At 42.5% G+C, this 24,144-nt stretch overlaps 1 protein-coding gene across 1 annotated transcript; it reads right to left on the bottom strand.

Annotated features, from left to right (window-relative positions):
• Window positions 1–15,752: 15,752 nt before the first annotated feature.
• LOC126176101 (uncharacterized) lies at window positions 15,753–16,094 on the bottom strand. The gene has a single exon (XM_049923239.1). The coding sequence runs from the start codon at window positions 16,092–16,094 to the stop codon at window positions 15,753–15,755; it is 342 nt and encodes a 113-aa protein (XP_049779196.1).
• Window positions 16,095–24,144: the final 8,050 nt, after the last annotated feature.

Genomic DNA, 24,144 nt, shown 5'->3' with positions numbered 1-24,144 from the left:
GTGGGGACTTCCATTCTTTCACCAGCACAGTTGACAGCCGCTGGATGATTGTTGGTGTACGAGGACGTGCTGCAGTACACCTTCCTTGCACGTCCCACATGTGCTCGACAGGATTTAAGTCGGAGGTAAGAGCGTTCGCCAAATACCCTCTCGTTTCAAGAGCTCCTACACTTGCGCTGTTCTATGCGGTGGCGCATTGTCATCCATGAAAATGGAAGTCAGATCCGAAGTATCCCTGAAAAGAAGCACGAGGGGGAGTACAGTGCCGCAATAGCGACTACCGGTGTGTTTATCGCGGTCAAAAGATATGGAAGTCAGTACACTCATGTAACATTATGCCTACCCACACCACATGGGCCACCAAAACAATCATTTTCGGCAGTGTTTCTGGGTGCATTACGTGTTTCCCCCTCTCACCATGTTAGGGTATGTCCACTACTGTCGAACATAATCGTTTTGATGACCGAGGTGTTATGTCGTGGGGAGGTATAATGTTGCGCGGGCGTATTAACCTCCAAATATTTTGAACACAGTACACTCACGGTCAACTGTACGCCTTCCTGAAGTGCGTCTTTTCATGGGTGCATTCGTCCTGGCTTCATTTTTTTTGGATGAAAATGCACCGTCGAACTGAGCAGCGAAAGTCGAGGAGCTCTTGGAACGAAAGGATATTCGAGTAATAGACTGGCCCGCCCATACATCAACTTAAACCCTATGGAGCACGAGTGGGATGTGTTGTGGGGACGTATTCCAGTACGCCCATAGACTCCATCGTACGTCCACTGTCCACCCCCGGTAGCCGAGTGGTGCCGGCACGGTAGCTCAGCGTGTTCGGTCAGAGAGCCGGTTGGCCTCTGTAATAAAAAACTTGAAACGTCCCCTTAGAACAATTGTATATTTACCTTGTAAAGATGCTTAGACATTATTTATTCTGTTTTGTTTTAATGCTCATGTGCAAAGTTGATGTTTCAAAAGTTATTCTGATCTTTTATGTATTTACTTTATCATAATTCCTGTAACACTGATGTATATGTTAGTTCGATTCTTTTGTAAAGCCTGTACCACAAATGTTATCTGTATTGTTATGTTCTTTAATGATGTATTTTGTACCTTTGTCATTGTATTCTCATGTTATAATATTGTAATTGACACCAGTTCATCAAATTAAGTAACTTGTAAGCATTCATTTCACTGCACACATTTCTGTTGGTCATAGTAATGCACAGCATGTGAGAAGTTGGGACTGTTAGTGTTTGCACATGTGTTAATAATTCAGCAAGCGACTGGATAACAGCATTGCTGGTTCTAAGGACAATTCCAAAAACTTTGTGCGTGCACAAGTGGTGGTTTATGGACTTGCTATCTTCTCTGCAAGACTCTTCGATGGTGATTGTGCACCTGCACAGTCGCAGCAGATGGCTGCTGGCCGTCTCTACAAGGACTGAAGTGGGTCTGCACCTTTGATGATCCACCAATACCATTATTTCTACAAGGACTGCAGTGGGTCTGCACCTCTGGTGGCCCACCAATACCGTAATCTCTAACAAGACTACAGTGGTCTGCTCTGTGATGACCTACCTACCAATATTCTTCAAAACGTCGAATGACTCTGCGGAGGGTTTGCTCTGTTGTGGCCCATTACCTGTCAGCATGTCAAGAGTCAGCACCGTCTTTCCGTTGGAAGGACAACACTACTTCTTCAAGACTGCATGGAAATCCACTACTTCTGTGTGCAATTTCTTTTACTAATGAGACTTTGTGAAAAAAAACTGTAATTCCTATTATGGTGAATGATCAGGACTGTCTTTATGGACTGTGAGAAAATTTTAGCTTTTGATCAACATTGTATCAATAAGTGTGTGCATTTGATTTCTTTGTTATTGTAATTATGAAAAAATTTATCAAATCATTATTGGGCAGTGCCCAAAACAATTTGTAAAATTTTTTGTGGGGAGCATGGGGGCTATGTAAGTAGGCTGTTTATGTTTTCTTATCGGCAACGTTACGTAGCGCTCGGTATGAAAATCACTGGCTGTGCTGTGTGCAGTCTGTGGCTAGTTTGCATTGTTGTCTGCCATTGTAGTGTTGGGCAGCGGCAGCTGGATGTGAACAGCGCGTAGCGTTGCGCAGTTGGAGGTGAGCCGCCAGCAGTGGTGGGTGTGGGGAGAGAGATGGCGGAGTTTTGAAGTTTGTAATACTGGATATCATATATTATGACTATTAAGGTAAATACATTGTTTGTTCTCTATTAATATCTTTCATTTGCTAACTATCCCTATCAGTAGTTAGTGCCTTCCGTAGTTTGAATCTTTTATTTAGCTGGCAGTAGTGGCGCTCGCTGTATTGCAGTAGTTCGAGTAACGAAGATTTTTGTGAGGTAAGTGATTTGTGAAAGGTATAAAAACCAAACCCGACGATCAATAACGAACAAATTTCCCAAAAAAAAAGTGGTCAGTGCGACAGAATGTCGATCTTAAGGGCCCGGGTTCGATTCCCGGCTGGGTCGGAGATTTTCTGCGCTCAGGGACTGGGTGTTGTGTTGTCCTAATCACCATCATTTCATCCCTATAGACGCGCAAGTCGCCGAAGTGGCGTCAAACCGAAAGACTTGCACCCGGTGAACGGTCTACCCGACGGGAGGTCGTCTGTGGTGATTATATACCCAATTTAAGAGCCATGTTTAAATTTTTATAAAGTCCAGTGGACCATAGCGAATCGCGATGATTGCTGTGTCTTTGAATCAAAGCGCCATTTCTGTTCGTCTCATTGGATATTTCTTTCATTTGCCTTTTGTTCTTTCTGTGTATGACTCGAGTTTCATCGAGCTATGTTATTTGGCAGTGACACATCATGCGAAATTTACTTTAATCCTTAACTTTTATACACCAATGTACGAACACAGTTGCATTTACGTAGGATTTTAATGAGGGTCACGGGTAGTTTTAAGTCTCTGAACTCGCAATTAAATTTCCATATCATCATAATATTTACACTCAATCACTAAAGCAAAAAATTATCATCATTGTACTAAAATAAAAAAAAATACTTTTGCAGTAATATGAACCTTAGCAAGTTCACAATTATAATGCATTTAGAATCCGTTTCGTCACTTCAAACAGTGGAGTGTTACTTGAATACAAACAAGTGATTGTAAGGAATTGCTGAATGCTAGAAAGAGATTCCTATCACGCTGTTTAAAAACACTTTGCTACTTTATACCGTGTTTATTTACTTAAATGAAGACTAATTCCATTAATTTGGCAAGACGCTAACTTTTCATGCACGTGAACAAACGACCCAATATCTGTGCTGTGTAATGATCCATGACAGAACGAAAGCAGATATATTTAGCACCAGCTGCTGCAGTTCGTGTGACGGGGAAAGTGACGTCATGCGAGAAAGTTAAACGCATTTTAATTTTCGTAAGTTACGTATAAACTGCCGTGACAGCGTTGAGTTAGGATGTTTCTACATATAAACTGACGTACGCGAGTGGTGGTGTGGGAAAGCACACGTAAGTAAATCACATGGTAATTCATGCCTGTGGAAACCCGGCTTAAGGATCTCCCACCAACCTCAACGTGATTTTTACGTTCCGCTGCTTACGACTAAAGGGAATTAACAGAGGGACTGTAACTTCGCTATGCAATCCCTGTCTTTGTATATCTCTATTATGTTTTGATGCGTCGTTAATCAAAATTTAATGTTCTGTTAGTGTTGAACATACTTTTTTTCAGTTATATCCTCTTAAGGAAAGGCATGCTAAGTTCGTAAATTCGCATCTACATCTACATGACTGCTCTACAAATCACACTTAAGTTTCTGGCAGAGGCGTTCTTCGAATCACTTTCACATTATTTCTCGACCCTTCCGCTCTCTAACAGTCCGTGCGAAAAATGAACACTTAAATCTACCGCAGGAGCTCTGATTTCTCTGATCTTGTTATGATGATCATTTCTCCCTATATAGGCTGTCGACAATAAAATATTTTCACATTCAGAGGAGGAAGTTGGTGACTGAAATCTCGTGAAGAGGTCTCGCCGCGAAGAACAGTGCATTTGTTTTAATGATTCCCGTCTCGTCTCGCTCATCATATCCGTGACACAGTCTCCCCTATTTCGCGATAATACAAGACGAGCTGCCCTTCTTTGAACATTTTGGATGTCCTCCGTCAATGTCATCTGGCAACGATCCTATACAGCTTAGCACTACTCTAGCAGAAGACGAACAAGCGTAGTGTAGGCAGTCACTTTAATAGACTTGCATCTTCTAAGTGTTCTTCCAGTTATGCGTAATCTGTGGTTCGTCTTCTCCACAACATTATCCATGCGGTCGTTCCAATTTAATTATTCGTAATTGTAATTCCTAGTCATTTATTCGAACTGACAGCCTTTAAATTTGTGCGAAGTATCGTGTAATCGAAATTTAATGGATTTCTTTTTGGACCCATGTGAATGACCTCATACTCCTCCTTATTGAGAGACAATTTCCATTTTTCGCACCATTCAGATATTGTGTCTAATCATTTTGCAATTGGTTTTGATCTTCTGACGATTTTAGTTGACGGTAAATGACAGCATCATCTGCAAACGGTCTAAGAGGGCTGCCCATATTATCTCTTAAATCGTGTGTGTAGATTAGGAACAGCAGAGGGCCTATAACACTTCCTTGAGGAATGCCGGATGTCACTTTCATTTTTCGGTGATTTTCCGTCGATTACTGCGTCCTGTGACCTTTCTGAGAGGAAATCTCGGATCCAGTTGCACAGCTGAAGCGATACTCCATAGGCACGCAATTTGATTAGAAGTCTCTTGTGAGGACCGTTGTCAAAAACCTTCTGGAAATCTGGAAATATGAAATGAATTTGAGATAACCTGTCGATAGTACTCAGTTCTTCGTGCGAACAAAGAGCTAGTTGTGTTTCACAAGAACGACATTTTCTGGTCCGTGCTGACTGTGTGTCAATAGACCGTTACCTTCGGGGTATTCATGATGTTCGAACACAGTACATGTTCCAAAACCCTACTGCAAATCGCCTATAGTGATATGGGTCTGTAATTAGCGGATTACTCTTATTTCCTGTCTTGAGTATTGGTGTGACCTGTGCAGTTTCCCAGTCTTTCGTCAAGTGAGTGGTTGTATATGACTGCTAAGTACGGGGTTATTGTATCAGCATTCTCTGAAAGGAACGTCATTGATATGCTATGTTGATCGGAAGACTTGCCTTTACTAAGTGCGTTAAACTCATTCGCTACAGTGAGGATATTTACTTCTAACTTACTCATGTTGGCAGTTGTTCTCGATTCGAATTCTGAAATATTTACTTCGTCTTCTTTGGTGAAGGAATTTCGGAAAACTGTGTGTAATATCTCCGCTTTAGTGGCACTGTCATCGGTTATATTGCTATTTGTATCGGGTAGTGGAGGTATTGACTGCATCTTGCCGCTGGTGTACTTTACATGCAACCAGAATCTCTTTGGATTTTCTGTCAGATTTCGAGACAGAGTTTCAGTGTGGAAGCTATTAAAAGTATCATTAAAGTCCGTGCTAAGTTTACAGCCTCAGAAAAACATAGTCAATAGCTCGCTAGAACGCACTATAATACGGTAACGCAAGTGGCACCACCTAGCGAGAGGTTCGCTAATGATTAGAGAAATAAGGGCACGAAACATGTTCCTATACCTTTATTTGTTAAGAATTTCCTTGCTTGCTGACGGCGTTTACGGGATAAAGTGCATTATTAGAAAGTTAATTTTTGTGAGTTTTATTGTCTTCTGAATAACTGTAGTACATTGAGAGTCTGAAAACAGCGTAATTTGGTTTCAGTGTGCAATTTATTAGCCATAAATTTGGAAGACGATGAGGGTGAAGAAACTTGGAGCACTAATATTCAATTTAAACATCAGTCAACAACAAAAACAGTGCAAATAAAAAAAAGGGTATACGCGTAATTGCGAGGGAGTAGTGCATGGTAACATTTTAGCCATCAACGTTATATTTGCCAGCAGTTTAGCACAACAAAACGTACTACAAATTACGCGTTTTGGAGAGACTTTTAATTCCCTACATCACTTAAACTGCATATTTTCGCAGTGCGCAAGTATAAATACGAAAACAACAAATGCGGCAAGTTAGCTTAGCAAAAACTTAAACCAACTAATGGGCTACTCGGTTTGATCCTGCAAGCCAATCGCAGCATAGGACCTGTGACGTTATGGAACATCATTGTTCCGTCGCGCGAAAAACGTTAAACACCTCAAGTTCGAAACTGAAACACGAAATATATTAAGCACACAGCGAACCTAACATATACCGCGCCTAAGGTCTCTCAAAAATGCGTCATTTCTAGAACAGTTTGTTGTGATAAAATTTGAGGAAACGTGACGTCAGAGGCTAAATATGCTATCTATAAATCTTATCCTAAAGTATTCGTTTCGAGTATTTTTTTGTTTTTCTTTTATTATTTGATAATGAGAAGGAAAGAAGATGCAATCTGTATACTTTTCAGAGCACCTTGGTATCAAAGATCCGATCGGCAAACGTTCGCATTCTTCTCCTGAATGGAAATTACCAAGTCGCGCGCGACTGCCATAGGTTCATAGACAGCGCGCATGGCCCTATTTCTGCCGTGTCAAGTTTGAAACCAAACCACGTGACGAAGGCAAAATGTCGATTCTCTTATCACAAATTAGCCGAGTTCGTGCTGACAGTTACAGATTTTTTAATACACTCCTGGAAATGGAAAAAAGAACACATTGACACCGGTGTGTCAGACCCACCATACTTGCTCCGGACACTGCGAGAGGGCTGTACAAGCAATGATCACACGCACGGCACAGCGGACACACCAGGAACCGCGGTGTTGGCTGTCGAATAGCGCTAGCTGCGCAGCATTTGTGCACCGCCGCCGTCAGTGTCAGCCAGTTTGCCGTGGCATACGGAGCTCCATCGCAGTCTTTAACACTGGTAGCATGCCGCGACAGCGTGAACGTGAACCGTATGTGCAGTTGACGGACTTTGAGCGAGGGCGTATAGTGGGCATGCGGGAGGCCGGGTGGACGTACCGCCGAATTGCTCAACACGTGGGGCGTGAGGTCTCCACAGTACATCGATGTTGTCGCCAGTGGTCGGCGGAAGGTGCACGTGCCCGTCGACCTGGGACCGGACCGCAGCGACGCACGGATGCACGCCAAGACCGTAGGATCCTACGCAGTGCCGTAGGGGACCGCACCGCCACTTCCCAGCAAATTAGGGACACTGTTGCTCCTGGGGTATCGGCGAGGACCATTCGCAACCGTCTCCATGAAGCTGGGCTACGGTCCCGCACACCGTTAGGCCGTCTTCCGCTCACGCCCCAACATCGTGCAGCCCGCCTCCAGTGGAGTCGCGACAGGCGTGAATGGAGGGACGAATGGAGACGTGTCGTCTTCAGCGATGAGAGTCGCTTCTGCCTTGGTGCCAATGATGGTCGTATGCGTGTTTGGCGCTGTGCAGGTGAGCGCCACAATCAGGACTGCATACGACCGAGGCACACAGGGCCAACACCCGGCGTCATGGTGTGGGGAGCGATCTCCTACACTGGCCGTACACCACTGATGATCGTCGAGGGGACACTGAATAGTGCACGGTACATGCAAACCGTCATCGAACCCATCGTTCTACCATTCCTAGACCGGCAAGGGAACTTGCTGTTTCAACAGGACAATGCACGTCCGCATGTATCCCGTGCCACCCAACGTGCTCTAGAAGGTGTAAGTCAACTACCCTGGCCAGCAAGATCTCCGGATCTGACCCCCATTGAGCATGTTTGGGACTGGATGAAGCGTCGTCTCACGCGGTCTGCACGTCCAGCACGAACGCTGGTCCAGCTGAGGCGCCAGGTGGAAATGGCATGGCAAGCCGTTCCACAGGACTACATCCAGCATCTCTACGATCGTCTCCATGGGAGAATAGCAGCCTGCATTGCTGCGAAAGGTGGATATACACCGTACTAGTGCTGACATTGTGCATGCTCTGTTGCCTGTGTCTATGTGCCTGTGGTTCTGTCAGTGTGATCATGTGATGTATCTGACCCCAGGAATGTGTCAATAAAGTTTCCCCTTCCTGGGACAATGAATTCACGGTGTTCTTATTTCAATTTCCAGGAGTGTATGATGTATATATGCTGACTGAAGGACGAATGAAAATTTGTACCAGTCCCAGGATTCGGAACCAGATCTCCCGTTCATTAGGCAGATGCGCTAAGCACTACGCCACCCTGGTGTACTGGCTTTGCACGAGGGTGTTGACTACCCTAGTACGCCTCCCTCCTCAGTCCAGGTTCCCATCCACCAAGTAGGCTGAGGCGTGAACGGGAATTTGGACTGAGGGGAGAAGCATAATAGGATAGTCATGCAGATGTGCAAAGCCACTGCGCCAGGATGGCGAAGTGGTTAGCGCATCTGCCTGGTGAGCAATAGACTCGGGTTCGAGTCCTCGCCTTGGTACAAATCTTCATTCGTGCTTCATTCTGTATACATACATCACAAAAAAAAGATACACACACCCCTGAGTATCCCAGTTGGTGGACGGATGTGTCAGTACTACTAACAGAGACGTCCAGTGTAGCAGTGAGGTGTTTGATTGTGATCCGTCGCTCATCTCAAATTAAAGTGTCCCCACGTTCCAACACTGTAGGAGTCACTGCTGTATGCGACCGGCTGGCACACTGGAAATCGAACTGGTTTGCACGACTTTGTGATGACGACAGACGCCTCGCCCAACGACTCTCCATGCTTTTGTTCACTGCCAGGTCCCCGTAGACTTTCTGCAAGCGCTTATGAGCATCTGTGAAGTTGTGGTTTTCCGCCAAAATAAACTCAATGGCAACTCTCCGCTTTGAAGGCACCTCCGTTACAGACACCATTTTGAATGCTACGTATAGTGCAGCCACCTATCGGAACTTCATTAAACTATAGGGTTTGAAGAGGTGTCCAATAACAAGTTTTGCCTTTTGTCAACCGAGATTGGGCGTGAAAAAAAGTATTGTATTACTTACTGAACGCTCCTCGTAGGTGACTGCCTAATCTGCGAAAAGTCTGAGATTATTGATGATATTATCTGAAAGGTCATCAACATACAACATGAACAGCAAGGGTGCCGACACACCTTCCTGGGCCACACCTGAAACTTAATACTACTACTTTTGTCGATAGCTCTCCATCCAAGATAACGTACTGGATCCTCCCAATCAAGATATCCTCAATACAGAATGAGATTTTCACTCTGCAGCGGAGTGTGCGCTGATATGAAACTTCCTGGCAGATTAAAACTGTGTGCCCGACCGAGACTCGAACTCGGGACCTTTGCCTTTCGCGGGCAAGTGCTCTACCAACTGAGCTACCGAAGCACGACTCACGCCCGGTCCTCACAGCTTTACTTCTGCCAGTACCTCGTCTCCTACCTTCCAAACTTTACAGAAGCTCTCCTGCGAACCTTGCAGAACTAGCACTCCTGAAAGAAAGGATATTGCGGAGACATGGCTTAGCCAGAGCCTGGGGGATGTTTCCAGAATGAGATTTTCACTCTGCAGCGGAGTGTGCGCTAATATGAAACTTCCTGGCAGATTAAAACTGTGTGCCCGACCGAGACTCGAACTCGGGACCTTTGCCTTTCGCGGGCAAGTGCTCTACCAACTGAGCTACCGAAGCACGACTCACGCCCGGTCCTCAATACAGTTACAAATTTCGCATTATGCACCGTATCACTGTACTTTCGATGATAAGCGTATGTGTGGTAGTGAGCTTAAATGCCTTGTGGAAGTCAACAGTACAGCTACAAGTGAAGTGCTTTATTGCTCTCTTATAAGAAATGACACCGGATTCTATCCATAATATCCAGCTGTTAGACGAACTAAATGTTTTTGTTTTATGACTTTAGCTAAGTCCACTGCAGATACCGAATTAATCTCTATATACGAGAGGCAATGTCCTGACTGATTGATTCATCATTGTCCAGCCAAACCGCCGAGGATAGAAACTTGAAATTAGGAGGTGTGGTCATGATACTGTAGGCATCGACTAAGAAAGAATTTTTCGAAATTCGAACCCTAAGGGGGTGAAACAGGGAATGAAGGTCTTTTTGAAAAACGTTGCTATTAAGGCAATTTTGAAGCTAAATCTACGAAAATTGGTATTCGGTTTCTCGGTCAGAAGTAAAGAAATACATGTTTCAGAGTTTTTGGAAATTTAAACCGATGAGGGTGAAATAGTGGGTGAAAGCTTGTTTTGAAAATATATCACTATTAAAGAACTATTAAAGTATTTTTAAAGCTACATCTATGAACACCGATGTTTTCCGTCTCGGTTACAAATAAAAAATACGTGTTTCAGCGTTTTTGGAAACTGAATCCCTAAGAGGGTGAAATAGGGGATGAGATTTATTACGAAAACATTTTATTGTGAAAGTATTTTAAAGCTAAATCTATGAAAATTTAAATTTCGCTTCTCAATTAAAAATAAAAAAATACGTGTATCACTGTTCTTGGAAATCCAGCCCCTTTGGGGTGAAACTGGGGATGAAGATTTTTATGGAAATGTTTCATTGTGTAAGCAATTCTGAAGATGATGCTATTTTTGGAAATTCAACCATAACAGAGATGAAATAGAGGGTGAAACGTATTGTGAAAATACTAAATTTCGTAAGCATTTTTAAACCTGAATCTTTGAAAACTGGTGTTCGGCTTCTCGGTTAGAGATGAAAAAATACTTGTTTCACTGTTTTAAGAAATTCAACCTCTAAGGGGGTGAAATACGGTCAGACTGATCCACTGACTCATCATCGCCCAGCACAAACTGCTAAGGATAGAAACTTTAAGTTTGGAGATGGTGTGGATCTTATACTTTAGACGTCGTTTAAGAAGGGCTTGTCCGAAATTAAACTCCTAAGTGAATGAAATAGGGCGTGAAAGGCTTTTCTAAAATAAGCCGCTACTAAGAAAATTTTACAGCTAGGACTACGAAAACTGGTATTTGGTTTCTAAGTCAGAAAATAAAAATTACGTGTTTCAGAATTTTTGGAAAGTCAACCGTTAAAAAGGTAAAATAGCGGAGTGAACTTTTTTTTAATATAAATAATTACTGAAGAACTACTAAAGGATTTCTAAGCCTAGTTCTATAATACCTGATATTTGACTTACCGGTTATAAATTTAAAAAATAAGTCTTTCAGTGTTTCTGGAAATTCAATTCCTATGAGAGTGCAATAGAGGATGAAAATTTTTAAGAAAATATTTAGTTACATTAAAAAAATTTTAAAGCTAAATTTATGAAAATTGGTATTTCAATTCTTGTTTAGATATAGAGAAATATTTGCTAAGAAATGTCTCCACAAGAACGCAAAAGGCATGATTAACAAAAACTTTGGAGTCCAGCTACCAGAGTCGCTTTTTGTTCAGAACTGCATTCGGAAAACACCGTGCTTATATGGCCTTAAGTAGCATGAAAAGCTTAGAAGGCGTTGCAGTTTATGAACAACATAGAAATACGATTAATTAAAAATAAAAAAGTCTGTGCAGGCCACACAGTCTACGCGAGCGATGAAGTGGTCACTAAGCTAGTGACAAGATACGAAACATATTAGAAAACGTTGATTAGTGAGAAAACACTCTTAGTGAGTTAGACATTGATATCATAGCTTTTCAAAATCTTCATCATTTATGGAGTTTTAGATCTGAGGATCAACGTAGTTATATGAGGCCGGTGTAACCGCTCAATGGCATTCAATACGATCACGACGACACCCCTCGATCGACGTTAACACTCGTGATGTCACTCGCCTTCGTACAGGGCAGTGGACGTTTGAAAATTCGTGACGCTAGCTCAATGGTCGTCAATTGATTTCAATGTATTTCCCGGCTGACTCTTAATTCAATTACTGCCACGGGGGTGAGGAGAAAGAGCACATCCTGGTGGTACCAACATTATGCGTATTTAGATGTTCGATTAATATGAATGGTTTGCAATGTTCCAGCGATTCTATTCGAACTCTATGCTGATGTACCGACAAGGACCATTTTCGCAGGTAAACATGCAAGTACGTAATGGATGTTCAGTTTCTCAATATAGTTCGTCGCACTCACACATTATACATCCGCTGTAAGAACAATTTCATGCATTTACATTTTTTTTTTCGTGTCCCACAATATTGGTTGGCTAAATAGTATGACGATACGTTGCATACAACTTCCACAGATATTGTTTATCATGTAGTCAAGACTACGTAATGAAGCCAAAATCGTGGATAAAATTGAAATGTAGTTTGTTCATTAACACTTCTCTTTTCACTAATTAAATATGAAATATGAATCGGGATTGGAGGTGATGATCCTATCCTTCTTTTTTAGTATTTTAGGTCCCAGTTAATTAATATCTGGTAGTTAATAAGCGAACTATTTTTATGCTGGTGCGTTGTTTGTATCAGTTACCCCGCAACCGTCCAAGGATAAGATACTCTTAATGTTCCGCGCACACGCGTTTCACAATTTTATAAAATGCAGAATTACGTAAACTATAGCTTTCCATTGCGTACAACTTTCGTGGGTTCCACAACCATAATAGTTTCCCAAGAGTACTTTTCCCAGCTAGTACAAAGTTCGAATTATGTTGTCGGAATCATTTTCACTTCACCCGACAATAAACGTCTCTGATCACTTCGTCACACGTAATGTATTTTAAACGTGCTTGAAGAGTCTTTAAATAATCTCCTTAACGAATTTCGCAGTCGAGTACCACTTTTTCATCGACTAGCCCGATCGCGATAACTGCGGGTAGAGAGCTCAATAATGTGTTACATGTTCTTTTATATGTATTAAAAAACAAACGCACCCCTATATCATTCTGTCCCGCTTGGTCTTTGCTACTTTGCTTTTTATTACTTTTCATTATATTGCTTCTTAGTAATACTGTGCAGTTATTAAAGTTTCGTATTACTTTCCCCTTTTTAATTCTTCCAAAATAAAGTCTATTTATCCCCCATTTTAATTAATATTATGCTAATTGACACGCCTGCCCGCAAAGTACCGTTATACCGGCCGGTGTGGCCGAGCGGCTCTAGACGCTTCAGTCCGGAACCGTGCTGCTGCTACGGTCGCAGATTCGAATCCTGCCTCGGACATGGATGTCCTTAGGTTAGTAGTTCTAATTCTAGGGGACTGATGACCTCAGATGTTAAGTCCCACAGTGCTCAGAGCCATTTGGACCATTTTTATGAGATAGACAGTTAATGACCCTTATTATTCGACTCGCGTAATTTAGAGACAGATAAATACTCTCAAACGGAAGACTATTCACATGTGATTAGCAACGATATCGCACTTTAGCTTCAACCTGTAAATTCACTTCCTTGCTCTCGAAAAATGCGTTCACAAATTTTCCCGTGTTCTTAAAAAACTTTACGTGTGGAAAGAAATATTATTTCCTTTCACGTATTTTTTCAGTGCAACCAAACGCTGCATAAGATTTCACCATTTTAATGAAGAGATCATTACCGAAGGTACTGCAATTAAGATAAATTTAACAGTAGTTTTAACTGAAACAGTCAGCCACTAGTTTCACGAAAGAAATATCATTTCATTTACTGGTTTCAGGCACCTAGTGCCCTTCTTCAGATGGTTCATCTACATCTACATCTACATTTATACTCCGCAAGCCACCCAACGGTGTGTGGCGGAGGGCACTTTACGTGCCACTGTCATTACCTCCCTTTCCTGTTCCAGTCGCGTATGGTTCGCGGGAAGAACGACTGTCTGAAGGCCTCTGTGCGCGCTCTAATCTCTCTAATTTTACATTCGTGGTCTCCTCGGGAGGTATAAGTAGGGGGAAGCAATATATTCGATACCTCATCCAGAAACGCACCCTCTCGAAACCTGGCGAGCAAGCTACACCGCGATGCAGAGCGCCTCTCTTGCAGAATCTGCCACTTGAGTTTGTTAAACATCTCCGTAACGCTATCACGGTTACCAAATAACCCTGTGACGAAACGCGCCGCTCTTCTTTGAATCTTCTCTATCTCCTCCGTCAACCCGATCTGGTACGGATCCCACACTGATGAGCAATACTCAAGTATAGGTCGAACGAGTGTTTTGTAAGCCACCTCCTTTGTTGATGGACTACATTTTCTAAGGACTCTCCCAATGAATCTCAACCTGGTACCCGCCTTACCAACAATTAATTTTATATGATCATTCCACTTCAAATCGTTCCGCACGCATACTCCCAGATATTTTACAGAAGTAACTGCTACCAGTGTTTGTTCCGCTATCATATAATCATATAATCATATAAGTTGACCGGTATCGCATCATTATCAGCGAGATAGACAGAATGTGAGAGTTATATCATTTTGAACAAGAGCACTGGGTGCCTAAACCGGTAAAGGAAATAACATTTCTACCTCAGTTGTTCCAACTTGCGAATATGACCATAAACTTGCTGCCCATACAGGTCACTGATAACTTAGTAGGCTTCCACGGCCTCTGTCATTTTCGATAAAGTAGTTTTGGGTACACATTTTCGATAAAATGGTACAGCACCGCGTCACTGTAAACCAGTAAAGAGGACCGCAGCAAGTCGGTTGAAACGTCAGCACTTCAGCTGTTTTAGTAGTTTACAATGACACGGCCCGATACCCAAAATTATTTTATCCGAAATAATTGTGAATTAAAAATGTCTGTTAATGAAAATATCGTGAAAGTAGGAACAGCTCCAGACGAAATCAATCAAGATTCATTTTATACAATGAATGTGGAAGGTTAGGTTAAAAGTTGCGGTCATTTATTACGAAACTTTGCTTGCTGAAAATGATATGATTACAGCGGGATCTTCAACGTATGCATGGTTATCTTCCAGGCTTTCTGATGAAAGAGAAGTTTTCATAAAGGTTATCGGAGTATGTCTTCCAACAGATCTTTTAAAAGAATGTTGTTCTTGTAGACATTCGTCCGACATAAATTGTGTTTTCAATGTTTTTGTGATAATTGTCATTCTGGTACTTGTATGTAAAATACGAAACTGACAAGTAAAGACGATATTGTAAAAATTTCTATGAAAATAGAACCCTTCGCGAAATTTTGTTGCAGAGGTAATTAAAGCTTTAATTTACCTCCATTGAAAATACATTTGAAACTATTCAACTTCTTAAAAATAAAATATTAATTGGAATTCACATTTTTATGTTAATTAGCTATAACAGTCATTACATAATTTAAATAAAATTCTTCATGATCTAATTAACAATTTTAGGTCATTAATTTTATTTGAAAGCTTTTATAATTTTTAAAGCAATTAAAACAATAAAATAAGAAGAGCACGGAAAGTAGGATCTAACGTGGATCGCGTGCGTAGCAAGCGAGTCCAGTAACGGCGCAGGCATTTCGATCTGCTGGCCCTGGGCTATAAGTTGACCGGTATATGACCTGCGCTTAAAGCTTTAGAGCCCCCTTCTGGCTAGGGCGCTTTACGACTTACGTCGATGGATACCCTCGAGGTATACTGCTAACCTGCAAAGTCTCATCCGAACTGAATTTCCGAGACGGCAAGATCCTGTTGTAAGCATTTGAGTGAGTGGCCCCGTGCGCCGGCCTGATCTATGACGATAGAGCGATAAGACCGCATACCTTGCCTGCACCACATGCTGTAGCATTTTTTCGTGAGCCATTGGCCATTCACCGTTTACACATACACATTATTATTATAACAGGATTAATCAATACCAAGATTAATTAATAACAACATCTTGTTGTATTCCTGTTATCCTCCGCCAAGCCTCTTTATCCAGAGAATCTTCCTTGTCGATGCTGCGATGTTCCATTACTCCATTTATGTGGTCTGTCCGAGAACGTCGTGGTCTTACGCGCTTACGTCTGCAAGGTGGTTTCCAGTCATAAACCTTCTTTGGCCACCGATGATCTGGCATTCTCATCCTATCTACGTGCCATTTTAATGCTTTTCTTTCAATTCTATCTATCACTGTATCATTTGCCTTCATTCCAGCTCTTACGTCATCATTAGTTTTCCTTTCGATTCTTGAAATTCTGGCATTCCTACGCAAATAACCCATTTCCACTGCTATTAGTCTTTTTTTGAGGTCTGCATTTAAGATCCATAGTTCTGATCCATAGCATAGCACTGAATCAACAATTATCTTACCTACTCTTTTCTTATTGCAGCTGGAAATATTCTTATCCCACCAAAACGAAATCATACACTCTAACACTTTTCTGCTTTGCTGTATTCGATATTTTACTTCTGTGTGGGCCTAGCCATTTTCATCAATATGTGCCCCGAGACATTTAAATTTCTCTACCTGTCTCATAACTGCTTTGTCATTTATATGTACTTCAAATTTAGCATCACCATTCACCACCAGATACTCTGTTTTTGTTAGACTGGTTTGTAGTCCCCATCTGTTGTATTCCTGATATAATCGTCGTACCATGAAGTCAACGTCATAATCATCTTGTGCTATAATAGCTTGATCGTCAGCAAAACTTAATGAAAATATCTATACACCGTTGACAGTGATTCCCATTCCTCTGCAGCTGTTCTTCCAATTTCGGAGTGCCACTTCTACATTGAACAAGATGGCTGACATACTGCAACCTCGTGGCAATCCTTTAGTGCCAGTAATAGGTTCTGATAACTTTGTGCCTCGTTTAATCTGTACCACATTACCTCTGTATATTTCAATAATGATTTGTAAAAGGTGATCATCCATACCTATATCTTTCATAGCTTCCCACAGCTTAGATCTAGGGACTGTATCGTAAGCTTTTGCTAAATCTACAAAGGCAATGTGTCGCTCCTTCCCTACTGCTATAAATGTCTCCATTAGTAGTTGTAAAACAAATAGGTTATCTGTACATGATCTGTTCTGCCTAAACCCGCTCTGGTCTTCCCCAATATGGTGGCCAACATGTTGTCTAATTTTTTCAAACATTATCTTGCCAAATAAGCGGCTCATTGTACAGTTGACACTAATGCCTCTATAGCAGTTTGTGTCTTTTGTATTCCCTTTCTTGAAAATAGAAACCATATACACTTGACATAAGATATACTCTGGAACAGTCGGCAACGTGTTGTTCGAAAATTCTTATACAACTGTTCGTACTCCACGATGAGACCATTTTCTCCTGGATGTACCCTGCACTGGCAGGTACAAATCAGGGCCGGCCGTGGTGGCCGTGCGGTTCTAGGCGCTTCAGTCCGCAACCGCGGGACTGCTACGGTCGCAGGTTCGAATCCTGCCTCGGGCATGGATGTGTGTGATGTCCTTAGGTTAGTTAGGTTTAAGTAGTTCTAAGTTCTAGGGGACTGATGACCTAAGATGTTAAGTCCCGTAGTGCTCAGAGCCATTTTTTTTCAAATCGGGACATTGTTGTGTGATGGAATGCATCTGTGAAAGAATAACACGTCCAGAGCTTCAGGTTCTCAATGTCTCGTTAAATGTTAACACTCTTCCACATTTCGAAAACTATAAGTCCAGGAGGGAAAAAAGCTATGGGATTTGACTTATTGTGCATAGCAGCTTGCGGTCATCGACTTTGTATTCCCCATTTATGACTCACACTATACATCATTTTGGGTGTTACAGACGCAACAGGTGCTAAGTTTTTGTTGTTTATGACGTAATTATATCCGATTCGCCGCGCTTTTCGTAAATCCGAGATCGTCTGCCCTCGATTTAGTCCAAATCGATTGTTTCATATGGTAACTGCTTTTTTCGTCATAACCTAAATTCAACGTAATAAAAGTTGGTTCTCATGCAATGTAACAGACTATTTCGGCCACTACATAAAACTGCTTGAAATCATCTGTCCCTCTCCACACCGAACTTTGCACTTACACACTGAGGGGTTGTAGTGTCAGTGATTAAGTTGTCACGGTCATCGGCAATCAGATGGCGGGCAGGACACATGTCTGGAAACCCTCTGTTTCGATTCTGGGATGGACGTATCGACGGATTACTGCACATGTTAGGCGCAATGTGTCGGTGGTGTACCTCTGCTTTCAGAAGTAGCCTGTGGAACATGCCCACACCTGTAGATCACGTTCTCGACATGCGCGTAGTACGGACGCACGTTAAGATCGATGCATTGCGCGTGCAGCGGCGGCCGACCGAACATCATCCAGGAATGAAATCTTCGCACCTGCTGTGCCATCATCAGAAACCATTATGAACCGTCTGCTTGCAGCAGGATTAAGATCATAGCCATACTACTATTGACACTGCTATATTCTTGATAAGCAGTAATAAGAAACAGATAATCAAAACGAGCGTTTATTACGACCACAGTAGAGAGGATCAATAACAAAAAAATAAAATAAAAAACGATAAAGCTTCTCAGACATTCACAGGCCTGGAACGCACAGTGAATAAACGTAGTGGGACTTCAATACTATGTCACCGACAATTCCTAACGACCGAGGAGTTGGCCGACACATACGTTTCAGGATATCGCTGGAAAGTCGTAGGTCCCGCTGCGGCGGCTTCCGGCCGGGCTCTGGACTGATGGGCTGCTAAGAGCCAGCGGCTGAATTGGCCCAGAGTTTCGGTGGATCGGACCGGCGACTCCTTTACTTGCGCCGCGCTGTACAGCCGGGGCACGGAGGAATTTGTGTCGATCCACTTCTGTCAATGTTACACGGCGGAGGAAATAGGGAGCACCTCTGGTAGCGCGTGTCCTGCCGTCTGTGGTCCTGGTGGTCGATACAGTCCGGGGAGGCAACGCCTTGTTCATATGCAACCCCGTAATGCTTCAATGTCTGAGGGGCTGCCGACTGTAGGCGAACGTCGGGTACATGGCAGACACCACGCCATTGTCAAGCGTCATTACTGTGGTGTCGTGAAAGAGTTGACGAGAGTGGACTGGCGTTGTTCCTTTCGGTGATGAGAGGAGATTTTGTTTGTACGTGGGTGATGTACGTACACGTGCATGGCGTAGACGCGTGAGCTACTATTCCAGAGTGCATTCGCCCACGGCTCACAGGTCCCATCCCAGCTTCCTGGTGGACTCGTGGGCAATTTGAAGTTTCTACAGGGTAAAGTAACCAGTGTCCGCTGCATTGCACAGGCTGTTATCCCTGTATTATGGTCATTTCTCCAACGAGAAGGTAGTGTGCCTTTTTAGCAGGACAGTGTACGTCCACAGACGGCTTCTGCTATCTGCGATGCTACGTGCTCTTCGTAGTGTATAACAACTGCCCTGGCCAGCACGATCACCAGATCTCTCGCCAATTGAACGCCGGGGAGGTGTGAAGCAGGAACTTACCCGTCATCCAGGTGCTGCAAGAACCATTTCCGAATTGCAACAAAGAACGCAAGATGTTTGGGACAATCTGTTGCAGGATGGCATTCTGGACCGTTATGATCGTTTTCATGCGAGAATATAAGCATGAGCTGTTGCCAGATGGAGGTATACACTGTACTGAAGCGACTGTTTGGGCACCGTTTACTGCGACACGTATATTTCATCATATACTCATTTGTCATCATATACTCTTACAATTATGAATCTCCTGCCACTTCACTTGTCAATAAAATCACATTTTCCTTGGGGGTATTGCACTTTTCTCGATAGTTTATTTATTTTTCTTCTTGTTATCCAAGTTTTCGTACTTGTTTCCTCCATTAGAAAATACCCGCAGCTTTACTAACATGTATTTGAAGTCTGAAACACCTCTTATTCGTTGTGGCATAATAGGTTTCGTGGGATATAGCTTCAATCAACTAACCCTCCAAAGCCTGATATGAGAACACTGCTAGTCTTAATTCTGATACTTATTTAGAAATGCCTTTTGAAGCAGTCGAACGCATTAGTTTGACACTCATCACAATAGATTTGTGTTTGATTCCAATTTTGACATTTTTCTAGTGATTTTTGTTTTTGTATGTTTTACCTCTTTCCACTTTCTTTCAGCCCTGTTGAATCAATGTAATGCATAAACGATCTGCATGAGAACACGACCGACGATTTGTGAGGGACTTCCAATGCTGTGCTGGTACTGCGAACGGCTGAAAGCAAGGGGAAACTACAGCCGTAATTTTTCCCGAGGGCATGCAGCTTTACTGTATGGTTAAATGATGATGGCGTCCTCTTGGAGAAAATATTCCGGAGGTAAAATAGTTCCCCATTCGGATCTCCGGGCGGGGACAACTCAAGAGGACGTCGTTATCAGGAGAAAGGAAACTGGCGTTCTACGAATCGGAGCGTGGAATGTCAGATCCCTTAATCGGGCAGGTAGGTTAGAAAATTTAAAAAGGGAAATGGATAGGTTAAAGTTAGATATAGTGGGAATTAGTGAAGTTCGGTGGCAGGAGGAACAAGACTTTTGGTCAGGTGAATACAGGGTTATAAATACAAAATCAAATAGGGGTAATGCAGGAGTAGGTTTAATAATGAATAAAAAATAGGAGTGCGGGTAAGCTACTACAAACAGCATAGTGAACACATTATTGTGGCCAAGATAGACATGAAGCCCATGCCTACTACAGTAGTACAAGTTTATGTGCCAACTAGCTCTGCAGATGATGGAGAAATTGATGAAATGTATGATGAGATAAAAGAAATTATTCAGGTAGTGAAGGGAGACCAAAATTTAATAGTCATGGGTGACTGTAATTCGAGAGTAAGAAAAGGGAGAGAAGGAAACATAGTAGGTGAATATGGATTGGTGGTAAGAAATGAAAGAGGAAGCCGTCTGGTAGAATTTTGCACAGAGCATAACTTAATCATAGCTTACACTTGGTTCAAGAATCATAAAAGAAGGTTGTATACATGGAAGAATCCTGGAGATACTAGAAGGTATCAGATAGATTATATAATGGTAAGACAGAGATTTAGGAACCAGGTTTTAAATTGTAAGACATTTCCAGGGGCAGATGTGGACCCTGATCCCAATCTATTGGTTATGAACTGTGGATTAAAACTGAAGAAACTGCAAAAAGGTGGGAATTTAAGGAGATGGGACCTGGATAAACTGACTAAACCAGAGGTTGTACAAAGTTTCAGGGTGAGCGTAAGGTAACAATTGACAGGAATGGGGGAAAGAAATACAGTAGAAGAAGAATGCATAGCTCTGAGGGATGAATAGTGAAAGCAGCAGAGGATCAAGTAGGTAAAAAGACGACGGCTAGTAGTAATCCTTGGGTAACAGACGAAATAATGAATTTCATTGATGAAAGGAGAAAATATAAAAACGCAGTAAATGAAGCAGGCAAAAAGGAATACATACGTCTCAAAAATGAGATCGACAGGAAGTGCAAAATGTCTAAGCACGGATGGCTAGAGGATAAATGTAAGGATGTAGAGGCTTATCTCACTAGCGGTAAGATAGATACTGCCTACAGGAAAATTAAAGAGACCTTTGGAGAAAAGAGAACCACTTGTATGAATATCAAGAGCTCAGATGGAAACCCAGTACTAAGCAAAGAAGGGAAAGCAGAAAGGTGGAAGGAGTATATAGAGGGTCTATACAAGGGCGATGTACTTGAGGACAATATTATGGAAATGGAAGAGGATGTAGATGAAGATGAAACGGGAGATATGATACTGCGTGAAAAGTCTGACAGAGCACTGAAAGACCTGAGTCTAAACAAGGCCCCGGGAGTAGACAACATTCCATTAGAACTACTGATGGCCTTGGGAGAGCCAGTCCTGACAAAACTCTACCATCTGGTGAGCAAGATGTATGAGACAGGCGAAATACCCTCAGACTTCAAGAAGAATATAATAACTCCAATCCCAAAGAGAGAAGGTGGTGACAGATGTGAAAATTACCGAACAATCAGTTTAATAAGCCTAGCTGCAAAATACTAACGCGAATTCTATACAGACGAATGGAAAAACTAGTAGAAGCCGACCTCCGGGTAGATCAGTTTGGATTCCGTAGAAATGTTGGAACACGTGAGGCAATACTGACCTTACGACTTATCTTAGAAGCTAGATTAAGAAAAGGCAAACCTACGTTTCTAGCATTTGTAGACTTAGAGAAAGTTTTTGACAATGTTGACTGGAATACTCTCTATCAAATTCTGAAAGTAGCAGGGGTAAAATATAGGGAGCGAAAGGCTTTTTACAATTTGTACAGAAACCAGATGGCAGTTATAAGAGTCGAGGGGCATGAAAGGCAAGCAGTGGTTGGGAAGGGAGCGAGACAGGGTTGTAGCCTCACCCCGATGTTATTCAATCTGTATATTGAGCACGCAGTAAAGGAAACAAAAGGAAAATTCGGAGTAGGTATTAAAATCCATGGAGAAGAAATAAAAACTTTGAGGTTCGCCGATGACGTTGTAATTCTATCAGAGACAGCAACGGACTTGGAAGAGCAGTTGGACAGAATGGACAGTGTCTTGAAAGGTGGATATAAGACGAACATCAACAAAAGCAAAACGAGGATAATGGAATGTAGTCGAATTAAGTCGGGTGATGCTGAGGGAATTAGATTAGGAAATGAGACACTTAAAGTAGGAAATGAGTTTTGCTATTTGGGGAGCAAAATAACTGATGATGGTCGAAGTAGAGAGGATATAAAATGTAGAATGGCAATGGCAAGGAAAGCGTTTCTGAAGAAGAGATGTTTGTTAACATCGAAAACAGATTTAAGTGTCAGGAAGTCATTTCTGAAAGTATTTGTATGGAGTATAGCCATGTATGGAAGTGAAACATGGACGATAAATAGTTTGGACAAGAAGAGAATAGAACCTTTCGAAAGAAAGAAGAATGCTGAAGATCAGATGGGTAGATCACATAACTAATGAGGAGGTACTGAGTAGAATTCGGGAGAAGAGGAGTTTGTGGCACAGCTTTACAGGAAGAAGGGGCCGGTTGGTAGGACATGTTCCGAGGCATCAGGGAATCACAAATTTAGCAATGGAGTGCAGCGTGGAGGATAAAAATCGTAGAGGGAGACCAAGAGATGGATACACTAAGCAGATTCAGAAGGATGTAGGTTGCAGTAAGTACTGGGAGATGAAGAAGCTTGCACAGGACAGAGTAGCATGGAGAGCTGCATCAAACCAGTCTCAGGACTGAGGACCACAACGACAACATTCCAATGTCATCTGAATGCACAGAATCAACTGTGTAATTGGCCATCAGTATAGCTTAAATTGACACTAAATGCTGCCTTGAGCCATAAGATACGTCGTAATTCTGACATAAGGCTTCTTTGGCATCATGAAAATTACGTTACAAGCCAGATAAATAAAAGCTGCAGCCTCAGCTGCAGAGGACTGCTTGGTATTTGGCCAGTTCGGGTTTCCGTCATCAGACGATATCAAAAAGAACAGTTAGCAGAGACGCTGTGCCACCGATTCGCTGGTTTTTTAAGATGGCGCTGTATTGTTTTTGCCTACTGTGAGGGTGAGAACCATAAAGCTGAGAGTTATTTCTATGCGTCGATGTGTTGTTGTTGTGCTTGTACTGAACAACAATAAGCGAACGTTATTCAAAGTTTTTAAGCGTTATTTATAAAGCCAAAAATTATCTCAGTCAACACATGAAGCCGTGAACTTGAAACCCTGAACAACAAACGACTACAAGGTAACTCCGTCCGAACAGGCCTTCAAAGGCCCAACGATTCCGACCGGCCGCCGTGTCATCCTCAGCTCACAGGTGTCACTGGATGTGGATATGCATGTGGTCAGTACACCGCTCTCCCGGCCGTACGTCAGTTTACGAGGCCGGAGCTGCAACTTCTCAATCAAGTAGCTCCTCAGTTCGCCTCACAAGTGCTGATGTACACCCCGCTTGCCAACAGCGCTCGGCAGACCGGATGGTCACCCATCCAAGTGCTAGCCCAACCCGACAGGGCTTGACTTCGGTGATCTGACGGGAAGTGGTGTTACCACTAGGGCAAGGCCGTTGGCCCACTACACGATAAGTATACTGTATAAACGGGAGATGTGGGTTTTGGAATCCACACTGCCCGATAAAGGAAGCGGAGCAACCAGAAGGAAGAGATAGGGAGGAAATGAAATGAAATTTCTCGGTTCGGAAGATATGAGATGTCATTTCGGCTATTACAAAGTCGAGACAACTTTAGAAAGAAGTTTGCAGTATGAGCTCACTTATCAGTATCAGCTCACGCGACTTTGCTGGCAGTCTCCG

The sequence above is a fragment of the Schistocerca cancellata genome, chromosome 3, assembly GCF_023864275.1.
Source record: "Schistocerca cancellata isolate TAMUIC-IGC-003103 chromosome 3, iqSchCanc2.1, whole genome shotgun sequence".
Classification (NCBI taxonomy): domain Eukaryota; kingdom Metazoa; phylum Arthropoda; class Insecta; order Orthoptera; family Acrididae; genus Schistocerca; species Schistocerca cancellata.
This window is presented reverse-complemented; position numbering and strand designations above follow the sequence as displayed.